Source organism: Larimichthys crocea, chromosome XX (assembly GCF_000972845.2).
Source record: "Larimichthys crocea isolate SSNF chromosome XX, L_crocea_2.0, whole genome shotgun sequence".
Classification (NCBI taxonomy): domain Eukaryota; kingdom Metazoa; phylum Chordata; class Actinopteri; family Sciaenidae; genus Larimichthys; species Larimichthys crocea.
This window is the reverse complement of record NC_040030.1, coordinates 8,135,950-8,156,677: the sequence shown is the minus strand read 5'-3', so window position 1 is coordinate 8,156,677 and position 20,728 is coordinate 8,135,950. Positions and strand designations below refer to the sequence as shown.

At 42.3% G+C, this 20,728-nt stretch overlaps 2 protein-coding genes across 4 annotated transcripts; both read left to right on the top strand.

Annotated features, from left to right (window-relative positions):
* Nucleotides 1-727: 727 nt before the first annotated feature.
* On the top strand, nt 728-15,276 carry gal3st4 (galactose-3-O-sulfotransferase 4). 3 transcript variants are annotated; one of them, XM_027272320.1, is made up of 4 exons: nt 728-919; nt 6,157-6,273; nt 9,030-9,330; nt 9,495-15,276. In XM_027272320.1, the coding sequence occupies exons 2-4, from the start codon at nt 6,158-6,160 to the stop codon at nt 10,614-10,616; spliced, it is 1,539 nt and encodes a 512-aa protein (XP_027128121.1). In that variant the 5' UTR covers nt 728-919; nt 6,157; the 3' UTR covers nt 10,617-15,276. The 3 variants fall into 3 exon arrangements, with proteins under 3 accessions (XP_027128121.1, XP_027128122.1, XP_010754822.2); XM_027272321.1 differs by lacking the exon at nt 728-919 and adding an exon at nt 2,996-3,075; XM_010756520.3 differs by lacking the exon at nt 728-919 and adding an exon at nt 3,165-3,475.
* Nucleotides 15,277-15,946: 670 nt separating this feature from the next.
* LOC104939969 (uncharacterized protein C7orf43) lies at nt 15,947-20,196 on the top strand. Its single transcript, XM_027272444.1, has 3 exons — nt 15,947-17,196; nt 19,015-19,098; nt 20,191-20,196. The coding sequence occupies exons 1-3, from the start codon at nt 16,756-16,758 to the stop codon at nt 20,194-20,196; spliced, it is 531 nt and encodes a 176-aa protein (XP_027128245.1). The 5' UTR covers nt 15,947-16,755.
* Nucleotides 20,197-20,728: the final 532 nt, after the last annotated feature.

The window sequence follows — 20,728 nt, the reverse complement described above, 5'->3', positions numbered from 1 at the left end:
CAAATCAAATCAAATCAAATCAAATTTTATTTGTATAGCCCAAAGTCACAAAGTACATTTGCCTCTGAGGCCTTTACAATCGGTACAGGGAGTGACACCCTCTGTCCTTAGACCCTCGGTTCGAGTGAGGAAAAACTTGCCCACAAAAAACCTTTAACAGGGAAAAAAGGTGGAAGATATTGGTCTTTAATCAGCTAAAACCAATACAATAATCAATGTAATAAAGACAGATTACTCATACCCAGTACCGAAGTGCTAACTAAAGGTAAAACTTTTTTGAGCAGCCTTGTTGGGATGGGGCCTGTGAGAGACAGGTTGACGGTTTAGATGAAGAAATCATGTGTCTGATGATAAATCAGTACCTGTCGAGGGCAGGAAATATGAAATGATCATTTATATTTATAAATAATGTAATATATATGTAATAATTTCAATGAAATATGACAGAATGAGGACAAAAGTGTGACTAAGACAGTTAGTTTGTTTAGTTATAGTCTGACAGAAACCAGCTGAATCTGATAGACTTGACTTTCTCGGTTGGGTTTGAAAGTTTAAGAACATGATGAATAATTAAATGTAATAAAGAGAAGTCCTTTGTTACAGCATTGCAGAAGCACGTCACGTTCTGTTGAAATCTGTGTAGATCTGCTGACGTTGACATGTGGTTAAATGTTGATGCAGACTCAGCCTCTCTCACAGCAGAAGCGCATGAAAGCAGGTCAGCTGAAGTGCTAAGCTGGAGGCACAGACAGGCTGAGGAAGGGAAAGAGGGATGAAGAGGACTGAAGGAAGCACCGCGCTGCTGTCCTCCAGCTGACACACGCACCAGAGAATACTCGGTGTAGGACTCAGCATGATGTGTATGTTTGTGTCCAGGACTTGAAAGAGTCAGTTCACGTGGAACCCTGACAGACAGAAGGTAAGTCTATACTTCTATTAAAGATATGATGATAAACGTTACAGTGAAGCGTCCTGCAGGGGGACAGGGCGAAGACAGACAAAACAAGACAAACTACCCTGCATGTTTCCGTCTATGAAGAAGTCAAATGATAGAAATAATAAAACATTTACGCAGCTTTGTCAATTCAGACACAATAAAAATATAGTCCAACATTCAACATATAAAACAAACCCTTTTTTTTTTTTACAGATGTAGATTAGTGTAAGAAAAATAAACAATATGCAGAGTATGCCAAAGTAAGGGTTATTTTATTTTGAAAGAGTGCATTGTCTCTTTTCTGTTTCTTTGCCTGCTGTGTCTTCCTGTAAACTCAGTGCTGTCTTCTCAGTCCACCTGTCAGCTTATTGTGGGGGCATTTGGTCCAACACTTTGGTCTAATCCCGTTTGACTGATCCTGCAGTATTAACCCGACCCGAGTACACCAGGTTACTGGATGAGGCCAGCAGCACACATTCATGGGGATGGATTAGCGTGTTAGGATTTGTCACACACCCTATTGGAGTAGGCCTAGTTTCCCAGGTCTCTCATTGTGAAGTCAACTTACTGTTTCATATAGAATAGTATGTGAACGCACCTCCAATATGAAGCATTCCTTTAAATCCATGAATCACTGTCTCTGCTTCATTCCTGTTGACCTGTTTTACTGTTTAAATAGAACTTTTCCTTGAGTCCATAAGCGCACTCTCAGATAGAAAAGTACTGTGTTGTTGAAGTAACAGATTATGCCATTATGTGGTGCTGTCTCATCTGTTTTATGACAGACAGAAAGGGAATGCTGTTCTGTCTCCAGAGATAACTCTGCAGGAACAAGTTATGTATTATAATAGCTCCATTTAATGTGCTATTCATTTCTAAATGTATACTGGACTGGACTGGCAGTTCAAGAAATAGTGTTGGAAGATTTCCTGTTTTTAAATGTGTACTATTCTCAGATAAAGTTAGTGAAATTGTCATTTAGAGAATGAGTGACTATATTTTGTCCAAAAAACACAAAAACATACAATATTAGACATTAGTCATGTTGTCATACCTTTGAGAACAATGTAGAAACGTGATGAGGAAAATGATAATAAATGTATTATGAACATTAAAAAAAAAGTGAAGTGAAATACTCTTTATACACTGGTCTGTGACGTCTGTGGACGTGACATCAGCCACATCCCTAGTGGGTATCATGGTATCATATTCACTTGGTGAATATGCTGTGGGTAGCAGTTACACAGAGCTGTCTCCAGTTATGTGAATTTCATAATCTGCACATATACGGAAATACACTCTGTTTATGCAGACACCTAATACAGTAACAGAACTATTCATACAATTCACACAGACAGCAGAGTGTGAATGGATAGCAGTGGCCGGCTCCTGGTCTGTGAGCAGCAATGTTGAAGTGTTTGAACAGCTGCAGCTGCAGTGTGAGGCTACTGACCAGCGGCAACAACAAGCAACACTCTGCAACTCTGCAGGGACAGAGAGAGGCCCAATCATGTCACACACTTCTTTCAACCAAGTGTTTATTATTATTATTAGTATTATTATTAGTAGTAGCAGCAGTAGTAGTATTAGAGTAACATGAATGAACTTCCGATTCTGTCTGATGAGATTTTCTGTTAAGTTCATTATTTCACACAGAGTGAGGAGTTTTCTGAAGTGAATGCTTCTGAAAGCTCTGCTTTAACCTTGCATAGAACCCTGCATTGAATTCGAAATGTTTATCAGATGTTTGTAATGTAAATTTCACCTGTACAGTGATAAAGGGAAAAATATATATTTGTCAAATAAATGTAGTGGAGTGAAATGTTCAAATGTCCAATACTTTGCTAGACGACACAGAGGTATAGGCAGCTCTGTGGGTGTAATGATGCAATGATGTAGTGATGTGATGATGGAGGGTGAGGGGAGCTGCTCCTTCTTCTGGCTGGGTTCGAACCACCTTTCTGCCACCACAGCATCACTGTCAGCATCACACGGTGACGTCAGACTGGACAAACCGAACTCGTCAAATTTGCAGCAGTGCAGCAAAGCACGCCGGGAGTTACCAAATCAAAGCCATAAAAATAAAAGCATGAAGTCTGTTATTTCAAAATAACTGAGGCGACTCCAGCTGGAATCAGGTGAGCACCGTCAGGCAGGTCCACTCTGTGGGCTGTCCTGCTGCATGTCGGAAAAAGGCTTTTATTTTGTAAGTGTTCGGGAAGTACTCTCTCTCTCTCTCTCTCTCTCTCTCTCTCTCTCTCTCTCTCTGTTCAGTCTGGGTCTTGGTCACCAGAATCAGCTCAGATCAGTCCTCGTCACACACTAAAGGACTTAAAGGAATTATCTGGACCGTGAACATTGATTCGGGTTCTGTGTTGGTCTGAAGGACTGCTCCGGGTCCATGGCCTGATCCGTGCCGGCGGCAGATCAGCTGCAGCCGAAGCCTTCGAGATGCTCCGAGCTCTCTGCAGCTGCACAATAACACCGTTACCGATACCGGCCCGGAGACACAGCTATGCTTTTCAGACGGAGAGCCAGGTAACTAAGGCGGCCGGTGTTAGAGACCGAGGTCCGGGCGGAGGAGGAGAAGCTGGGCAAGGCGACTGGGCTGCAGTGATTGTGGGGAAAAAAAAGGTGGCGCTGGGCTGTGGTCTTGCAGAGAAAGAGTAGAAGGTCTGGGTGGGCTGGGAGGAGGAGGGGAGGGGACACGCAAAGGCCCTTTGTTTAACATGTAATGAGTTCATGTGCGTGATCCACAGTGTGTGTGTGTGTTCATGAAGTACACGCGTCTCCTTTGTGTTATGGCGGAGGAGGCTGCGGTGGTGTCTCTGTTGATCACCGCTCTTATTGTTCAGAACATCCACCTACTCGTGTGACGTCACGACTGGACTTCTTCTCTGACATGTTTCATGTTGTGTGTCATCAGAGGAAGTGGTTTTCCATCAGGCCACAGTGGACACACACACTCTGTCCTGCGTTCTCTCTGCTTCTGCATCCACCCATCACATCTGTGCCTCTGATGGAGCCCTGAAGCAGCAGATCCCTGTGTGTGTGTGTGTGTGTGTGTGTGTGTGTGTGTGTGTGTGTTACAGAGCGGTGTACTGTACAGTCAGTCCAGTCAGGGTTCATCTGTTGATTATTTCAGGATCTGATCTCAGATCAGTTTTCAGGTTGACAAAAAAGAGATTCAGTTTGTAGTGATGTCCACAAGTGTTTGGTTCATCCATCAACCCATGAATCAACCTGTTATGTTCATGTGCTATGTATAGTTATTAATGTGTCAAAGGGGTTCACTTCAGTTTATTTATATAACCTCAAATCATACAGAGCACGTCTAGACTAATTGTTGGATCTCTGTAGATAATATTATAAAGAGTACGGTCCAGATCTATATGGAAATTGTCATTAGATAACTTCTGTTATGATTTGGTGCTATATAAATAAAATACGATTGAACTGAATTGAATAGACTATACTCTTTGTAATATTATTTGCAGACAATTCCCCCCATGAGCAAACACTTCCTTGATTATTGTTTGTTATTTTTCAACATAATTATTACGTATGATTATCTAATCGGCAGAAAAACAAACCGAGCAGCGCAAATCTGAAATCAGGAAGTCGTCGTGTGTGTGAATCTCTAACTTTATAATTTGTCTTTCAGCTTCACTGATTGTAAAAACTTCTCCAAATTCATGAAATATATATGTATAGTTCAGACAGATAACAGCTTTAGACTTCCCCAGCAGAGAGTAGATGGAGGCTTCAGCTTGGGTTCAGATATAATTCTTTCCAGAGGTCTTGTGGAGCTGATTTACAGACTTCAAAGCTTCCAAGCTTCATAACTTACATGAATAATTGACAGACAGTTGGAGTACTACAATAGCCTGCACTGTGGACTCATGTGGAACTCAAACAGGATGTTTGTGTTGGTCGTTTGAGCAATGAAAAGGTGGTTGGATGACTTTGGTTGTTTGTATAACTGTTTTTCATTCTTATTGTGTGACAAGGCGTGAGTCACACCACCACTGCCACAGAGCAGAGCGCTCACTGACCACTTATGCACGCTCATTTCATTGTGTATTATACGTTGTTGTACGCAAATGTAGATATGTTTCACGCTTGTCTGCCTCCCACACAGATTAAATTCTGGATTCCTGTGAACACAAATCATTATCAGGAATTGAAATATTCTGCTGCAGAAACTCCTTACCTGCCTCTCAACAATAAGTCTAATTCAAATTCATTAGAAATATGATAATGATAATCTTAGTAGGTGTCATCTATAAATATCTATCTCTCTGCGTAGCCATGATCCTCGAGAACCTGCGAGGCGAGACAGAAGAAAAACTGTGAGGAAGAAGCTGAGTTAGTAACATGCATTAATGAGACATGGTGACATGATGCACAGCTCAATGCATCATGGGAAGACTAACCATATGTGCGCAACTAAAGGATGGTTGAAGACTCAGCTGAGTCAGCTCTAACTATAGCTCGTCTTAAATGTGTAGAGTCTCCCAGAACTGGGAGCTGGTTCCACAGAAGAGGAGCTTAATGGCTGAAAGCTCTGGATCACATTCTACTTTTGGAGACTATAGGAACCAGAGAGAGCCCTGGTCTGAGAGCGCAGTGTTCTAGAGGGGTAACGGGGTACTATGAGGTCTTTAAGATATGATTTAATTAATAGCACACAAGGACTGACGCACACACACAAGCAGTCTCTCTCTCATCTCTCCTGGCACATTTGCATTGAGGGCTTCATTTACACACTCAGCACTTCTTCTTTCCTCTCCGTCACTAAACCGTCACACACTGAAGTGTCTAGAGCAATCTCCATATTCAAGTCATAGAAATGATTTATGTTTGGTATATAACATCAGCTCCTGTTGTCTCTGGATGATGACGATGATGATGATGATGTCTTTTTGATGTTATTTTTGTTTGATGAGTCATTCTCTCTCTCTCTCTCTCTCTCTCTCTCTCTGTTTGCCTCTCTACCCTCCCCCCTCTCTCCCATGCTTTGTCCATCTCTCCATCTCACGACATCATTCTGCGTGGTCCTCCTCCCCCTCACAACATCATCTCTATGTCCCCCATCCATCTTTTCATTTGTCCCTCCATCCCTCATGCCTCTCTACACCCCGCCTCCCTCCATCCATCTATCCATCCATCTCTCCTCACCTCTCCCCCTCCTCTCCTCTCCTCCCCTCTCCTCTCAGGATGTTGCGATGGCTGGTGTGTGGTCGGTTGGGTCCAGTTTGGATGTGGAAAGCTCTGCTGCTCTTTGTGGCCATTGGATTTGCTGGCCAGTTGCTGGGGGTCATCTTCAACAAGAGGTATTTTTATGATTATGACGAAATCTGAATGCATCAATCATGTCTAGTGGAGTGTTGGTGTTGACACTCAAATTCAAGACTCAAGAGATTTGATTTATTTATTTTATTATTTGTCACATATACATAGAAGGACTGTCAAGTGTTGCTGCATCAGACACCCAGACAGTGCACAAGCAAGTATGAGAAATTATGAGCCAACCCATGAACACAGTGCTAGACACAGTTATACCTCAGAACAGTGGAAACAATCAGCTGTTTACTTGCTGAGTCCTGCAGCAGGTAATCAGTATCAGTCAGACAGACGGGGAGAGAACAGACTGTGGTCAGGAAGTGGCAAGAAACAGGAAGTGAGTGACGGCTGTAATGCTCTACATTATATGATATGCAAATGAGGAGTGAGGGGATTCGGTGGCTGGGAATGATGGGAACACACTGAGGGCACTGTCAGCTGATGCACAAACTGTTCTCCAAATCTGCCATTTAACAAAAACAAAGTCGACGGAGGCGACTGCTGCTTCTTCAGCTGTTTACCACAGTGTGCATGAGCTTTCCACTTGCAGCTGACTGCTCGCCGTGTGACTGCTGCAAACCACAAGAAGCGCACAGAGGAAGTGAAGAGAAAGTGGGTCAATATATTTGTATTGGCCTTAATAACATGACAGCTTCTCGTCGAAGATTCAAGGTTATTGTGTTTGGAGCAACATCAGCTTCAGAGTTTGATTATGGTTGTGATATAAGGCTGTTGACAGTAATGAGTTCAACCATGCAGTAGGCATCACATGACTGCAGTGCTGTGGTCATTCAGTTAATGTCATGGTCTTAGATAGATGTGGAGTGCGACCTGTTTCTAACCAGAGTATACTAATATAGTCATGTACTCACATCTAACTGTTGGTTGTGGCTCCAGAGTTGTACAGCCATTGTTGTAATTGCTGTGAATATAGTCATCACTTAGTCCATCATCAGTCCAATTAGTTAAAGTCAAATTTAATATACATGCTGATATGTTGTCCTTTTTTCCACCATGTAATTACACAACTGTCCTGAGTTTCTGATGTCATAAACATGAGAATATTTCCATCTTTTGCCATCTTATGATTGACAGGATGATCTGATGATTGGCCTTATTTTATGCACTCGTACTTACTGAGACCTTTAAAAAATAATTGAACTCAACATTGTGTTTTAAAGACTAATAACTATTCTAACCCATCATAAAGAATAGTGTTTTATAAATGCTTCATATTTAATGCTGTGGCTTTTTAAATGAAAACACTAAGATCTGATGTGAATAGTTGCAGTCAACATTTATGTTGGATTAAATTTAATACATGAAAGAAATGTAACAGCGAGAGAACTCCAGCTAGGCACTTTTGGTGTAACTGAAACAGCACCTTGCACCACGCCTTCAACAAGTCTGACTCACTTTACTCATCTTTCCCAGTCAAACCTGACCACTGACCTTTGTGACCTCATAGTCCACACCAAGACAGAAAACATCTTCACCGTGGTTATGCAGCGCTTTTCTGGTGGAGTGTCTTTACTGATTGATGCTGCTTATCAGCAACTCTGATTACAAAAGAACTCGCTCCACCACCTAATTACATACAAGAAGGTAACCCATAACCCATGTGTGGCATTGATAGGGTTAATGTGTTTGTGGGCAGAGTCTTCCTCTCTCTTCTTCTTTGTTTTTTGGTGGCTGTCTCATTTAAAGCCCTGGGAGTGATCCCTGGTGTTCAGCTTACACACCCATGCTGTGGGTCCAGACAGGTCCTGTGATTATTGAATTTGAGTTCCACCCTAAAAGACTGGGCTCAGATCAGAACATACTGTGCTCCACTTTTCCAGCTGCTAAACCTGCACAAGTAAGATAAAAGTATCTGCGTATCTACTGACAAAGTACCCACCAACGGTGAAATGGACGATCAGGTAGTATGCAAACATTTGGTGCAAAACTTCGATTCTATGCAAATGAGCCTCACTGCATAAAAGAAGTCTCACTTACTGCAGCTCTGAGCCACATGCAGGGAGAGTGAAAATAATTGTGTCTTCAGAGGGTTGGTGCTAACTGAAGCATGTCAACTGATCATGGCAGCAGTGATTGTAGCCAGGGGAAGCAAAGGCACATCATATGCACAAAGACAATAGAATACCTGATATTCACAATGAGGGAATGAAACAACATAAAACATGCTGCTGTGAGAGGAAAAGACAGCTACACACTGTATCAGTCCATCAGAGAGCAGAGTCAGAGAGAAAACTGCCCAACGTGCACACAGACGCACGGTTAAAACACCCAAAACACAAGCAAGAGTCCAATAGAATCATAATAAGTTCTGTTTTAAGATATGAGTATTAAATGACCTTTGCAGATTTAATGGACAATATTTCGCACATTCCTGCACACCTATGTAACTAATATAACTTAACTTTTATAACATTTTCATATGGTATTGCCTATTTTATGTTTCTGCTACTTGACTTGTTGTGCAGCAATTCACTGAAGCTAATTCCTTATGTTGGAAATAAACTCTTGCACACCTCATTCACACATTCCTTTGGGTTGTGTTCGTGTCCTCCTGAAGAATATAAGTGTAACTTAGCTTTAAACTTTTAGCTCTAATTTATTCTCGGACAACAAAACCATCCACTGTGTTCACCGGCTGCTCTCTGGAGTCTTCAGAGCTTTTTCTCTGAAACAGTTTGAAATGTGATCTCTCAAGTTGAAATGCTTCCTTCTCTTTACTTTACAGCAGTGTTCAGCCAGCTGCACGCTCCATCTTCTCCTCCCCTGACGCTCAGGGGCCCTCTCTGGGCTCCTGTCAGCCCCATACCCACATCATGTTTCTCAAGACCCACAAGACGGCCAGCAGCACTGTGCTCAACATGCTGTACCGATTTGGCGAGGAGCGTAATCTCCGCTTTGCCCTGCCACTGGGCTACCAGCTGGGCTACCCACTCCCCTTCAATGCTCACAGGGTCAAAGGTTACAGAGGTCCCAGGGCTGTGGAGTTCCACATCATGGGCAATCACATGAGATTTAATAAGCAGGAGGTGAGTGAGTCAGAAGAATAGGATGGGAAGTGGAAAGAGGAATGAGCAGTGATGCTGCTCGTGGTCAAAAAGAAAGATTAATGATACATACATATGTTTCGTAACCCTGTATCGGTGAAATAGGACTCTTAGTTGAACTGACATGTTTTCCTCTTGTTTCTCAGGTGGAGAAGGTTATGCCTGCAGACACGTTCTACTTCACTATCATCAGGGACCCGGTCGCTTTGGCTGAGTCCTCCTTTGCTTATTACAAAGAGGTTGCGCCTGCCTTTCGGAAAACCAAAGGTTTGGGTGACTTTGCTGATGACCCTAACAAATATTATGATCCTCGTCTCCGCAACAACCATTACGCCCGCAACCTGCTGTGGTTTGACTTTGGCATGGACCATAATGCTAATTTCTCTATTGCACTGGCTGAGCGTGCCGTGGCCATGATCCACCGGGCCTTCAAGCTGGTTCTAGTGTCTGAGTATTTTGACCAGTCCATGATCCTGTTGAGACACGCTCTCTGCTGGCCACTGGATGCTGTAGTCTCCTTCAGCCTCAATGCTCGGCAGCAGAAGCCCAGTAGCATTGGGGGACTTAGTGGGAGCTGGGTAGGCAAAGCGGCAGCGGCAGCAGCAGCTGGTGTCGGTGGTAGGGGGGGACGTTCACAAGCAAAGATGCTGCCCAATCTGTCACTCACAGAGGAACAGCGGGACAAGCTGCGGCAGTGGAATTCCTTAGATTGGTACATATATAAAGCCTTCAACCAGACCTTCTGGGAGGAAATTGACAAGTTTGGTCGTGCCCAGATGGAGCAGGAGGTAGCTCTTCTCAGGATGCGACGGGAAGATCTGGCCCGAGTATGTCTCAGGGACGGTGGGAAGCCTGTGGAGGCACACCGGATCCGAGACAAAAACATCCGGCCGTTCCAGAGTGGATTAGTCAAGATTCTTGGCTATGAGCTCCAGCCACGGCTGGACAACGCCACCAGGACAGCCTGTCTGAGGATGATCAGGCCTGAGATCCAGTACAAGGATGTGCTGGACGTTAAACAGTTCCCACGGGCTCCAGCTCCGGCTCCGGCAGCACAACCCCAGCCAGGGCAACAGAACCAGCCCGTGATGGTGGCAGCTGGTGGCTCTTTTTTAAGACAAGACTTGTCCAGGACAGGAGAGAGGCTGGTGGGGGGAGAGGCTCATGGGAGGACAGTGGAGGTGAGAGAGAGAGACTGGGATGGAAGCCGTTTAATTAGGAGCAACCAGACTTTGATACAAGGGCAAGAAAAAGGAAGGTTGAGATAGTCTGCGGTAAGTCATGTTCCTGTTAAGGTACTTTGCTCTCCTCAGGCGGACTCATGGCACTTCAAACTGAGCTGAGTGTGGTTTACATGTGAGAAAACAAATCGCTCCTCCTTTGCACTTCCACTTTTTGGTGGTGTGCTTGTTTACTTTCAAACTGTCATTTAGTTAGTGTAACTCTTGGGGACTTGAACCTTGACCTCTGAGCACCCAGGATGCTTTCATGGCTACAGTACCAAGATGAGGACAGGTGTCTTTGTTTTTTTAAAAGAAACTGTTAAAGTCCTTCTGCTGCTGTGATAGCAGACAGGTGTTGATATTAAGACTTTGATGTTGGTGCACATGCTTGATAACAGCTCCAGTTTTTACCTCTCATGAGCATCACATTGCCATTTCATTTCATCTGATGAGCCATATCAAACATTTCCTCTTGTTTTGAAGATTTTAGAAAGAAGTGAATTCTTCTTCATCCAGATAGAATTAATATGCACAGAAAAAAACACTAAACATTTTATTTTAATCCCATTTCCAAAGTTGTGGCTTTCTGTCTTCAAACTAAACAAACACAACAATGGTAACTGGAAATGTCACATTTCCTTCTTACTTTACAAAAATTTAAAACACTTGTTGTTAGTCATACTTATTAATATCAATGTTCCTTTCAGTTCTTTTATATATTCTTACAAAACAATGCATTCATATTGTATATACAGTTTCAACCTGAATGAGGAAATAAGAGTTAGGAAATGGGTAAAATAAATCATTTTTGAGTCTGATTGCTAGAAGAGACTTTGTGATGATTCAAAATGTTGCTGAACCTTCTGGGTCTCTCAAAGATTGCTGGATAGTTTTCAGACAAAGTGCATGTTTAGATTTGATGAGAGGCACAGACTGACTTTAGAGTATTTGTACAGAGCTGCTTTTCTTTTCCTCAGTCAGTTTAAAATCAGTATTGGCTGGTACTTGTTTATGGACAGAAATTATTAGAATAACTTAATATTTATCACCTGGGAACACTTCATTCAGCATCAGTCAGTATTGAGCCTCATCTAGAACCACGGACTGGTACAGCTTCTTAAATATCTCTTAATAATACAGGAGGGGAAAATGATCCAAGGCCCTGTGCTCTGCTACTGACGGAATGTGCCCACATGTGGTTATGAACCAGCCTGCTGGAGGCATGTGGGCACATTCCGTAATTCCACTATCTGCTAAAATAGATGGAATGTATATGTCTGACACAGATGGAGACATTCCCACTGAGATCCATTTCTTCATCGTGATCTCACATATGAGAGTCAGCAGGTTTGGGGCATTTCTATTGGGTGGTGGGGTGTACAAGTCAGACAGGTCATAGCAGACAATAAAGACACACTGTTGAGCGTCACTCACATGCTGTTAGTCCAAAGGAACAGCAGTTTGACAGTTTCATTTATCTCTGAGTGAGAAGCTGAAGCTCACCATCACAATGCAGCGGTAGGTGTTTATCTGTTGTGTGTTAAACGTGGAGTGTGTGGTGTCAATAACATGCTGCTGTATGAAGATCGGATAGATATGAGAAAACATGGGAGGAACAGGAACACGTGAAGACATCCACACACATACAGAAATGTGCATGTGTGTGCTTGCTGATGCTGTCTGACTGGTTTCTGTGGACGCCTGAGAGTGAGAGTTCACAGTGTTGTGCAAAAACACATTGCCATGCCACTGAGTGATTCTTCATTTTGATGAATGTGGGTACTGTAGTTCACTCTGAAACAACTGCATTCTGAATCAGTGAGCACACATTCCTGCTGGAGTGGGAGCCATTCCATGTTTGTACTGTTGATTTGATCAGAACAAACAGGAAGGAAACGGTGAATTACTGTCTGATTAAGCCTGTTTGCTTGTTCTGGACACCTACAGAACTTACACTTCATTTACAGTTGCTCCATTTACTCTCAGCCTATAGTTGTAGTGACACACAGCAGTGCACTCAAACTGGAACACATCACTAGCCGACCTTGAAACAGATGTTATGGTTTAGAGGAGCTTTGTTTAACTCGGCTGCAGAGTTTTCTAGTTCAGCCGGCTCACTGGCAGGCTGGTCAGCATCTCCAGGTATGAAGGTCTGGAAACAGTGTGGATGGTGTCACCTTACAGCAGTCAACCCTGTGGGGGGATTGGATGTACTGCATTATGTTTGAATAGCTCTCATTTGTTTCCCCTGGTGAAAGGGAGATTGTCAATCAGCTTTTACTCATCTAGTTTATGCACAGAGTGAAAGGAATGACAAAGAATGAACTAACTAAAACATTAATTTATCCTCCTTTCTATCATTTGGCTTATTCTTCTGTTCATTTCAGCATCATCTGAAACTCAAAGACACCTGAAATTAGCTTCAGTTACATGATTCATAATTACAGTGACATTTGTACGCAGAACTCTACCACATTCATAATAAAATGTGATGTGGGCGAATGAGCCGGGAAGATCTCTCATGTTAAAGATCAATGCAAACCATCAAACAGTCGAATCAGAAATGCTGCAGGATTTTCTCACATGAAGTGTGTTCAGTGCAACCAAGCCAGTGGTTGCAGGAAGCTCTGTTACAGCAATACTATGGAATGAAATGGTCTCTTTCATATACACTATTATATTGACTTCAAAGGACAGGACCTCTCTTGGTCAGAGTATTCGTATTCCTTTGCACTCGCCTGAACTTCCTGTTTGTGATGTCAGGGTTACAGGTCTGTCAGTCACAGCTCATTGACACAGATATTAGTATTTAGGAGCCGGTTGTGTCCATTAAGACAATGTACATAAAAAAATCATTTTTCTGTGGTGAACAAAGTGGATGGAGACACTGTTTAAATTTACCTCAACTGTGGATACAAGATGTCTCCTCTCATGCAGATCGCTCCAAATGCTGTTGAGTACATTTACGCTCAGCATGGATGGTTGTTTGTCTCTATGTGTCAGCCCTGTGATCAACTGTACACTTGTACAGTACTTGCACACCACCTCCTGCCCAATGTCAGCTGGGTTTGGCTCCAGCAGCCCTGACTCTGATAGGTATAAGCGGTTATTAAAAATGAAAAGATAGATATTAATGCTCCCTAAACATTTCCTTTTTTTAACAGGATAAACTCTTCATGTTTAGCTGCACTGCTTAGCCTCCAAGCTAAGTCATCAGTATGTTTGTCTGAGATAGGGATTTCATTGTTATGATATAAACAGGCCGCACATGCTTGTATTACATTAAATGAACTGTAGGAGAGACACTAATGCACACAACAGTTCCTGTTCTAGAAATACAGTAGACTTTGTTTTATGCCTGATGGTACAGTCAAATTATGGAGAAGGGTTTTAAAACAATGTCCTCTGTTTGATATTATTTAATGAGTATTTGTACATATTGTATGTATCATGCTTTGTTCTCTTTGGAGGTTCATGGCGATAAAGGGAAGATTGTGTCTGTCACAGTATGATGGTTTCACTATTGATGTTTTTGAGAAAACCTTCAATCTGCATATACTCATCCATTTGCCCAGTCGGTGTTAAACACTGATGACAAACAACACTCAGTAATAACAGCAGAGCCATTATTCACTGTTATCATGTATATCACTCGGGTTACAGTGTGATTATAAGGCCATATACTGCTATTGTTTTACAACAATACAGCAAATTTTCATTGATGATTATCCTGAATACAGCATGTAGAGTTTAGTTTCACACTGAACATGAGTTTATATACATGATAACATTTGATTGATTTAAATCATGTCCATCATAACCAATGCATGAGTATTCATGCATCAAGAGATCAAGACTAGGTCTACACACAATAGAAATACTAATCACACAGTAATGACTGTCTGTATCTTAAGACAGTGAGATAATGTTATCACATTCAAGAGAAAAAATGTTTGATTCCCTCAAAACAATGATTATGCTTACATCACAATATAGAGATTTAAAATATTTAACACACTAAATTTGATTTTATTATCTTAATAAAGGGTTATCAAGACAAGAATATGACAAGATACTGTAACTCCACAGAAAACGCTTAAAGAATGATCAGTGTACAGCCACATGATGATCTAGTCTTTGAGGTAACAGAATTATGATACATGTTCTCTTAATTATGAGACACTATGTCACAAGATGTAATTTGTGTGTACAGTGTTTTTTTATGAGTACACACACTATGTACACACGTCTACATACACTCCCACTTACACAAACACTCTGCTGATAGGTAACAGCAATTCATATGGTACTGTGTTTTTTTTGTTTTAGCTTCTTTAGGCTAGTTCACACATGAACATGTATGTTATGTAGTGTGTAAGATGAAAAGGTTCAACCTACGTGAGACCTCTGGCAGTCTTAGAATGAGGTAAGGCTCTGCAGTGTGATTCATCTTTATCATGCACATTTGAACAGCTTCCATTTCGATTTTAGTGTTCCCACAACCCTGGACAGGAAGTACTTTATTGATCTGATATTCTGTCATGCTTGAAGCGCAGGAGTTCATTCAGACAACAACAGTGTACCTTGGCTTGGATCTTACTTGAAAAAACATATTTTTGTTTAAATCTGTTGTAGATCATGCTCTTTGTGTGCATCTATTGAGTTTTTCTTGTACTGAATAAAAGCAAAATGTTCTTTAACTTCACCAACTCGTCTCGACTCGATTTTTACATCTTGTTTACAGGTGGTTGTCTGAGAACCACGTGAATCTGAGCGCTTGTGTTTTTAATGGCCTTTGTGAAATGGTCCGGAGATAAAAAATTTTAAAAAGAAGGTTGACGGCATCACCAACTTCAAATCAGATCAGCAAGCTGAACTTGAGTTGTAATGTTTATGTGGGAACGATAACAGAACTCTGAGTAAACAACAGCATCTTCTAATGTACAGTCTACATCTGTGTGTCCCAGGTGAAAGACTCATTGTAACATAGTTTCCATGAAAACATACTACTCACAGAGTGTCTCATAAATACACCCAGAGAAATGTTTTAAGGACCAAAGTGTGTTTACTGATCTTGTGGAGTACTGCCAAGTAACTGTTGTATGTGAAACCTGTTGTATAAATCCTACATGGTGCTACACAGTCTGGGAAACTTGGATTAGGTTCAACCTTTTTGTCAGTGCACAAAGAAAAGTACAGAGGCAATGAAACACAATTTAGCTTCTAACTAAAAGTGCAAAAAAAAAAAAACAGTCAAGTTTAGAGTACATACTGTATGTATATGTAACAATACAAATAACAGTGGAGCTATATATGTGAATATGTTACACTATAATACAATATGAATACAATGAAATGAATACCAACAACATTGCTGTGGTTACAGTGTAATTATAAAGTGCAGGTATAAGTAGTGCAGTTGGTGGACATTTTATGGTGGATAAACAGCTAGTTATGAATACACTATACTTCAGATTTGTATTGTATTGACAGTAGCATATGAATAGACTATAGATATGTATTAACATGTGGGAACATCAATAGTTTAGTGTGCAGTAGTGTGGTAGGGGTGAGGGGAAGACACACACACACACACACGAGAGAGAGAGAGAGAGAGAGAGATAATCATAATGAACATTTTTACATTATTACTGAGTACTTTGTGTTGATTATACCGATTGCTTCATAACATTGCACTATGGGGAAAGATGAATTTCAACACTGGTAATAACACGTGACATAACAATAACACGTTAAGTAATTTATTGATTTGTTCCAATATATGTTGCTATTGCCTACGATGTTATTTCAGTCGTTTAATCATTTCTTTGTATTAATGATCGCTTCAGTCTTGACGGTCATTGTAGTTCTTTGGTACATGTGTTCTGAGTCATGGCTCGGCTCTGTGATTGGTTAGTGCGGTCTGATCCAAGCTCCGTTTCGGGTATCGATTAGCCGGCCTGCTGTTTGTATTGCTAGTTGCAGAAGCTAATTTCCCGACAGTAAAGATGGATATGTCCCGGCTGAAGGTGACTTTAATGATATTTACCGCCATGAAAACATTAGACTGCTGGAGTTAGCTCGTGTTCTGACATGCGGTCTGTGTAGCACACATGAACCGACCGTGGCACTTTATTTTCGCTTTGTTTACACTGTAGCAGCTGCTCGCCGTTCGGCTAGACTGATGGAACCACAATGCGACTATTTCATGTATTTTCCCGCCGCTCCAATCTCGAGTCTGTCAGACCCGGCCGAGTACAAAACTCTTCCGCGGCGAAAACACGTCTACCTCGGAGAGACCGTCCAGGTCCTGCTGGTCCTGCGGTCCCGGGACGCAGCGGGGACGGATGACAGCTCCGGTGGTAGTTCACCCTGGAAGGACCTGGTGGGTTCTCTCTCTGCTCTGGCGAGTGTGTGCGTCGCCGAGAGCCAGCAACAGAGAGTCGCCGAGTACCAGCCAGACCTCCAGAGCAGCTGCAGTGAGGACAGCTGCGAAGAGGAGCCCGGAGAGAGCGACACCGGAACGGCAGACAGCCGCGGAAGAAGAGCGGACAGGAGCCGCGCTTTCACTGAGTGCAGCCCGTTGCTCATTCACAGCAACTCGGCCAGGAGAGAAACAGTGGAGGTGAGAAGGGTGGAGGAAATGCTCCCATTTGCTGTATTTACTATAAAATCTGTATTGTATGACAATTGGGAAGCTCCTCCGTTTAAATGAGTGTCATCACACTGCACACCTACACTTTAATAGGAAGTCAGCTTCACGTTTTCTGAATGAACAGAAACCAAAGCACACTTGTCTGTGCTCTTTCTCTGTTTGATTGGAGACAAACAGCCTTTGTTCTGCCTGCTGGAGTAGTCTGTGTGCTCCAGATGTGCACAGACTTGACAGTTTAGTTACACCTTCAGGGCCTTTAAACCGGCTCCAGCCTCCACCTACCTGCCTGCCTGCTGCCTGCCTGTCAGGCTGTAGACAGGAAAGAAAGCCCATGTCCTGATCCCAGCTGACACTGACAGCCTGCTGCTGCTGCCAGCAGTGACTGCACCAGACTGTAAATGACTGGCTACAGAACATAAACACAGAATAGCACTATTATGAATTTCAGGCATCATTAAGTAGAAACTGATATTGCTGTGAGTGCCTCCATTTTCAGAGTGTAGTCCCACTGTGGTAAATATGTTCAGCTGTACTCGAGTATTTGTTCTGATTACATTACTTCTGATCAAAAACGAGTTGACAACTTTGCTAACAGCCAATCATCAACAAGGTCGACAAGACAAGACACACATGCACATGCAATTCCTAACAGACTGAGAAAGTCTGTATTTACACCCCTGATAAATCCCAAAATCCCCAAATTCAAGTCAAGAAGGGGCGGTGTTTAGCTCAGTTGGTAGAGCTGCCTCCCCATGTGCAAAGGCTCAGTCCTTGCTGCAGAAGCCCAGGGCTCGAATCCGACCTGTGGCTCTTTCCCGCATGTTATTCCCTGTCTCTCTTCAGCTGTCTCTATCAGAAATAAAGCTTGAATAAGACTCAACTTTTTCATTAGTCAACGGTGCAGGTAAAATTCAGCAACACTGACAAAATGACAGGTTTGTTGTCAGCAGAACAGCCCCCTCCCTCCAGTATTTATGTTATCACATGACACTTTCCACACAGAGCAGGACTAGACTGTAATCTTTATTATATTATTTACAGAGACTCAGCCATTCCACCATGAGCAAGCACTTGGTGACAGTGACTAGGAAACACTTCCTATAAGAGGCAGAAACCTGAAGCAGGCCTCATGTACAGGGTGTGAGGTCTTTCTCCTCTGCTCTGCGTCATGAGCTGCAGGTCTGTTTGACTGAGGGCGAGGCTGGCTGCAGTCATTTACACAAAATCTGGCAATGTGGCTTCATTTCACAGGATTTCTGGAGGTGTGGCTGTATTCATGCTTTAAAACTTAACCGCTATGAAACAATCAGTAAAAAAACTTTTTATTTCTCTACTTATCGGTGTTCCCTCCATATTTAATTCAAATTTCAATTCAGTTTTATTATCGCTCCAGATTATTACAATAATATAACAATATTCTTATGACACTTTCTATATAGAGCATATCTCCTGTGACAATTATTTGACAATAAAAAATGATTATAGATTCATCATTGAAGTTTTAATCAAACAAAAATAGAGAATATTTAGAATAGAATATTTTGTACACAGATGATTATTGACTGAATGTCTGTCTGAGCTTTGCACTGTTGGTTGAACAAAAAACAGACATTTTCAGTTAATCAACACAGCAACAACAGTAATTCTAATTTGCTGTCCTATTTATGATTTGTTTTTCTGTTCATTTGAGGGCTGTCAGAGTGTTTTATTCCATTTGACTTAAATGCTGTTTTATTTCACATGTTTTCTTCACGTGTTCCATTTTGTCCTCTGCTCGTCCTCCTGCAGTCTGCTCTGGTGTTGGACGACCAGGTGATTTTCTGTCTCACTGTCTCTTTGGACAAGCTGCCAGTCAACACGCTCAAAGCCAAGGTCAGACACCCCTGCATATACACAAACAGGGTTGGATACTGTTGGGATACTGGGGTTATGTTGCTCATTGGTGAGCGGGGCTGTTCATGACATTGTTGGATATTTCCTTTAATATAATACAAATCATTTATTTGTATAGCCCAAAGTCACAAAGTACATTTGCCTCGGAGGGCTTTACAATCTGTACAGGGAGTGACACCCTCTGTCCATAAAACCCTCGGTTCGAGTGAGGAAAAACTTGCCCACAAAAAACCTTTAACAGGGAAAAAATGTGGAAGAAACCTCAGGAAGAGCCACAGAGGAGGGATCCCTCTCCCAGGACGGACAGACGTGCAATGGATGTCACGTGTACAGAACAAATCAACACAAACATATTGTACAACTAGAAAATTTCTAAAGAAATTTTGAGTGTGCGTGACTCTGGCCGCGTCGCCCCCATACATTATTATATAGCATGTCTTGCTCTGCTGTCTCTGTCTGCCATTTTACACAGACAGGTTCAAATTAAGTGCCAAGAACTACAAAAATGGCCACCGCTCGGCTTCTGTCTGCTGGCCCCTCCCCCCCTCCTCCTTCAAGCAGGCTGAGGTTGCCAAGCAACCAAGACCAACTGTAATCAGGGGAGCAGTTACTGCACCTGTTAGAATGTCACTTAGAGACTGAGAGAAAATGCTGAGACCTTCTCTCGAACAGGAAGGCCTTCTGGCCAAACCGTATTTCCAATCATTGAACCGGCTTAACTTTGTGCATCGTGAGCCCTTCCTGATCGTCTACATAATCGTTTTGTGTCGATAAATGAAGAAATGTGCCCTTGGGAGCAAGAGAGAGAAACGTTACTTCTGCTTTCCTCCAGAAAATTTCCCGCCTTTTTAACATGGGAGTATATGAGGCTGAGGATGGGAGTTGCTGCCGCATATTTGCGTGTCATGCCAAAACTATATGTCCGACAGCTACAACAGTGGTATCACTCCGACCGCCTCGAATTTTCCTACGTTTGAGGGGATAATCATGTCTGTAGCTGTGCATTTGCGGCCACAGTCGCAGTTTCCAAATTTATTTTTCGATGACTTTTTCTCTGCCCCTGCACTCTAGCGATGACATCACACACTCTAGCTCTCAAAAGTTCTCGCAATACACACCCATTCATTTTTTGGCGTGGTTTTTGGCGATTTTTGGCAAAACCGTTTGCCGAAACTCTTAGAAAAGTCATAGCAATCGATCCTGGCCGAGCCGGTCGTTTTGATACCCATTTTGTCTATGTGCGACAAACACTCTGGGAGGGGTAGCGAGACAGAAAAAGGGCGGAAGAGTAATAATAATAACTGACTCTGGCCCCGTCGTCCCCATACATTATTACTGACACTGCTCAGCAAATTCAGTACTAGAAAAGAAATTTTGAGAGTGACGAGTGGGCTGTTGCTGGGGGTCTATATTCAAAAAGCACACCTCAAATAGTCATTTTTAACATGTTTATTTAGACACAGGAGCAGCTAGCGTTTACGTGCTAGCAATTAGCATTAGCATTTTTAGCTAGCAGTTAGCATTAACATGATAGCATTAGCATTTTAGTATTAGCATGTTAACGATGATGGACTAGCAGTTAGCATTAGCATGTTAGCATTAGCATGTT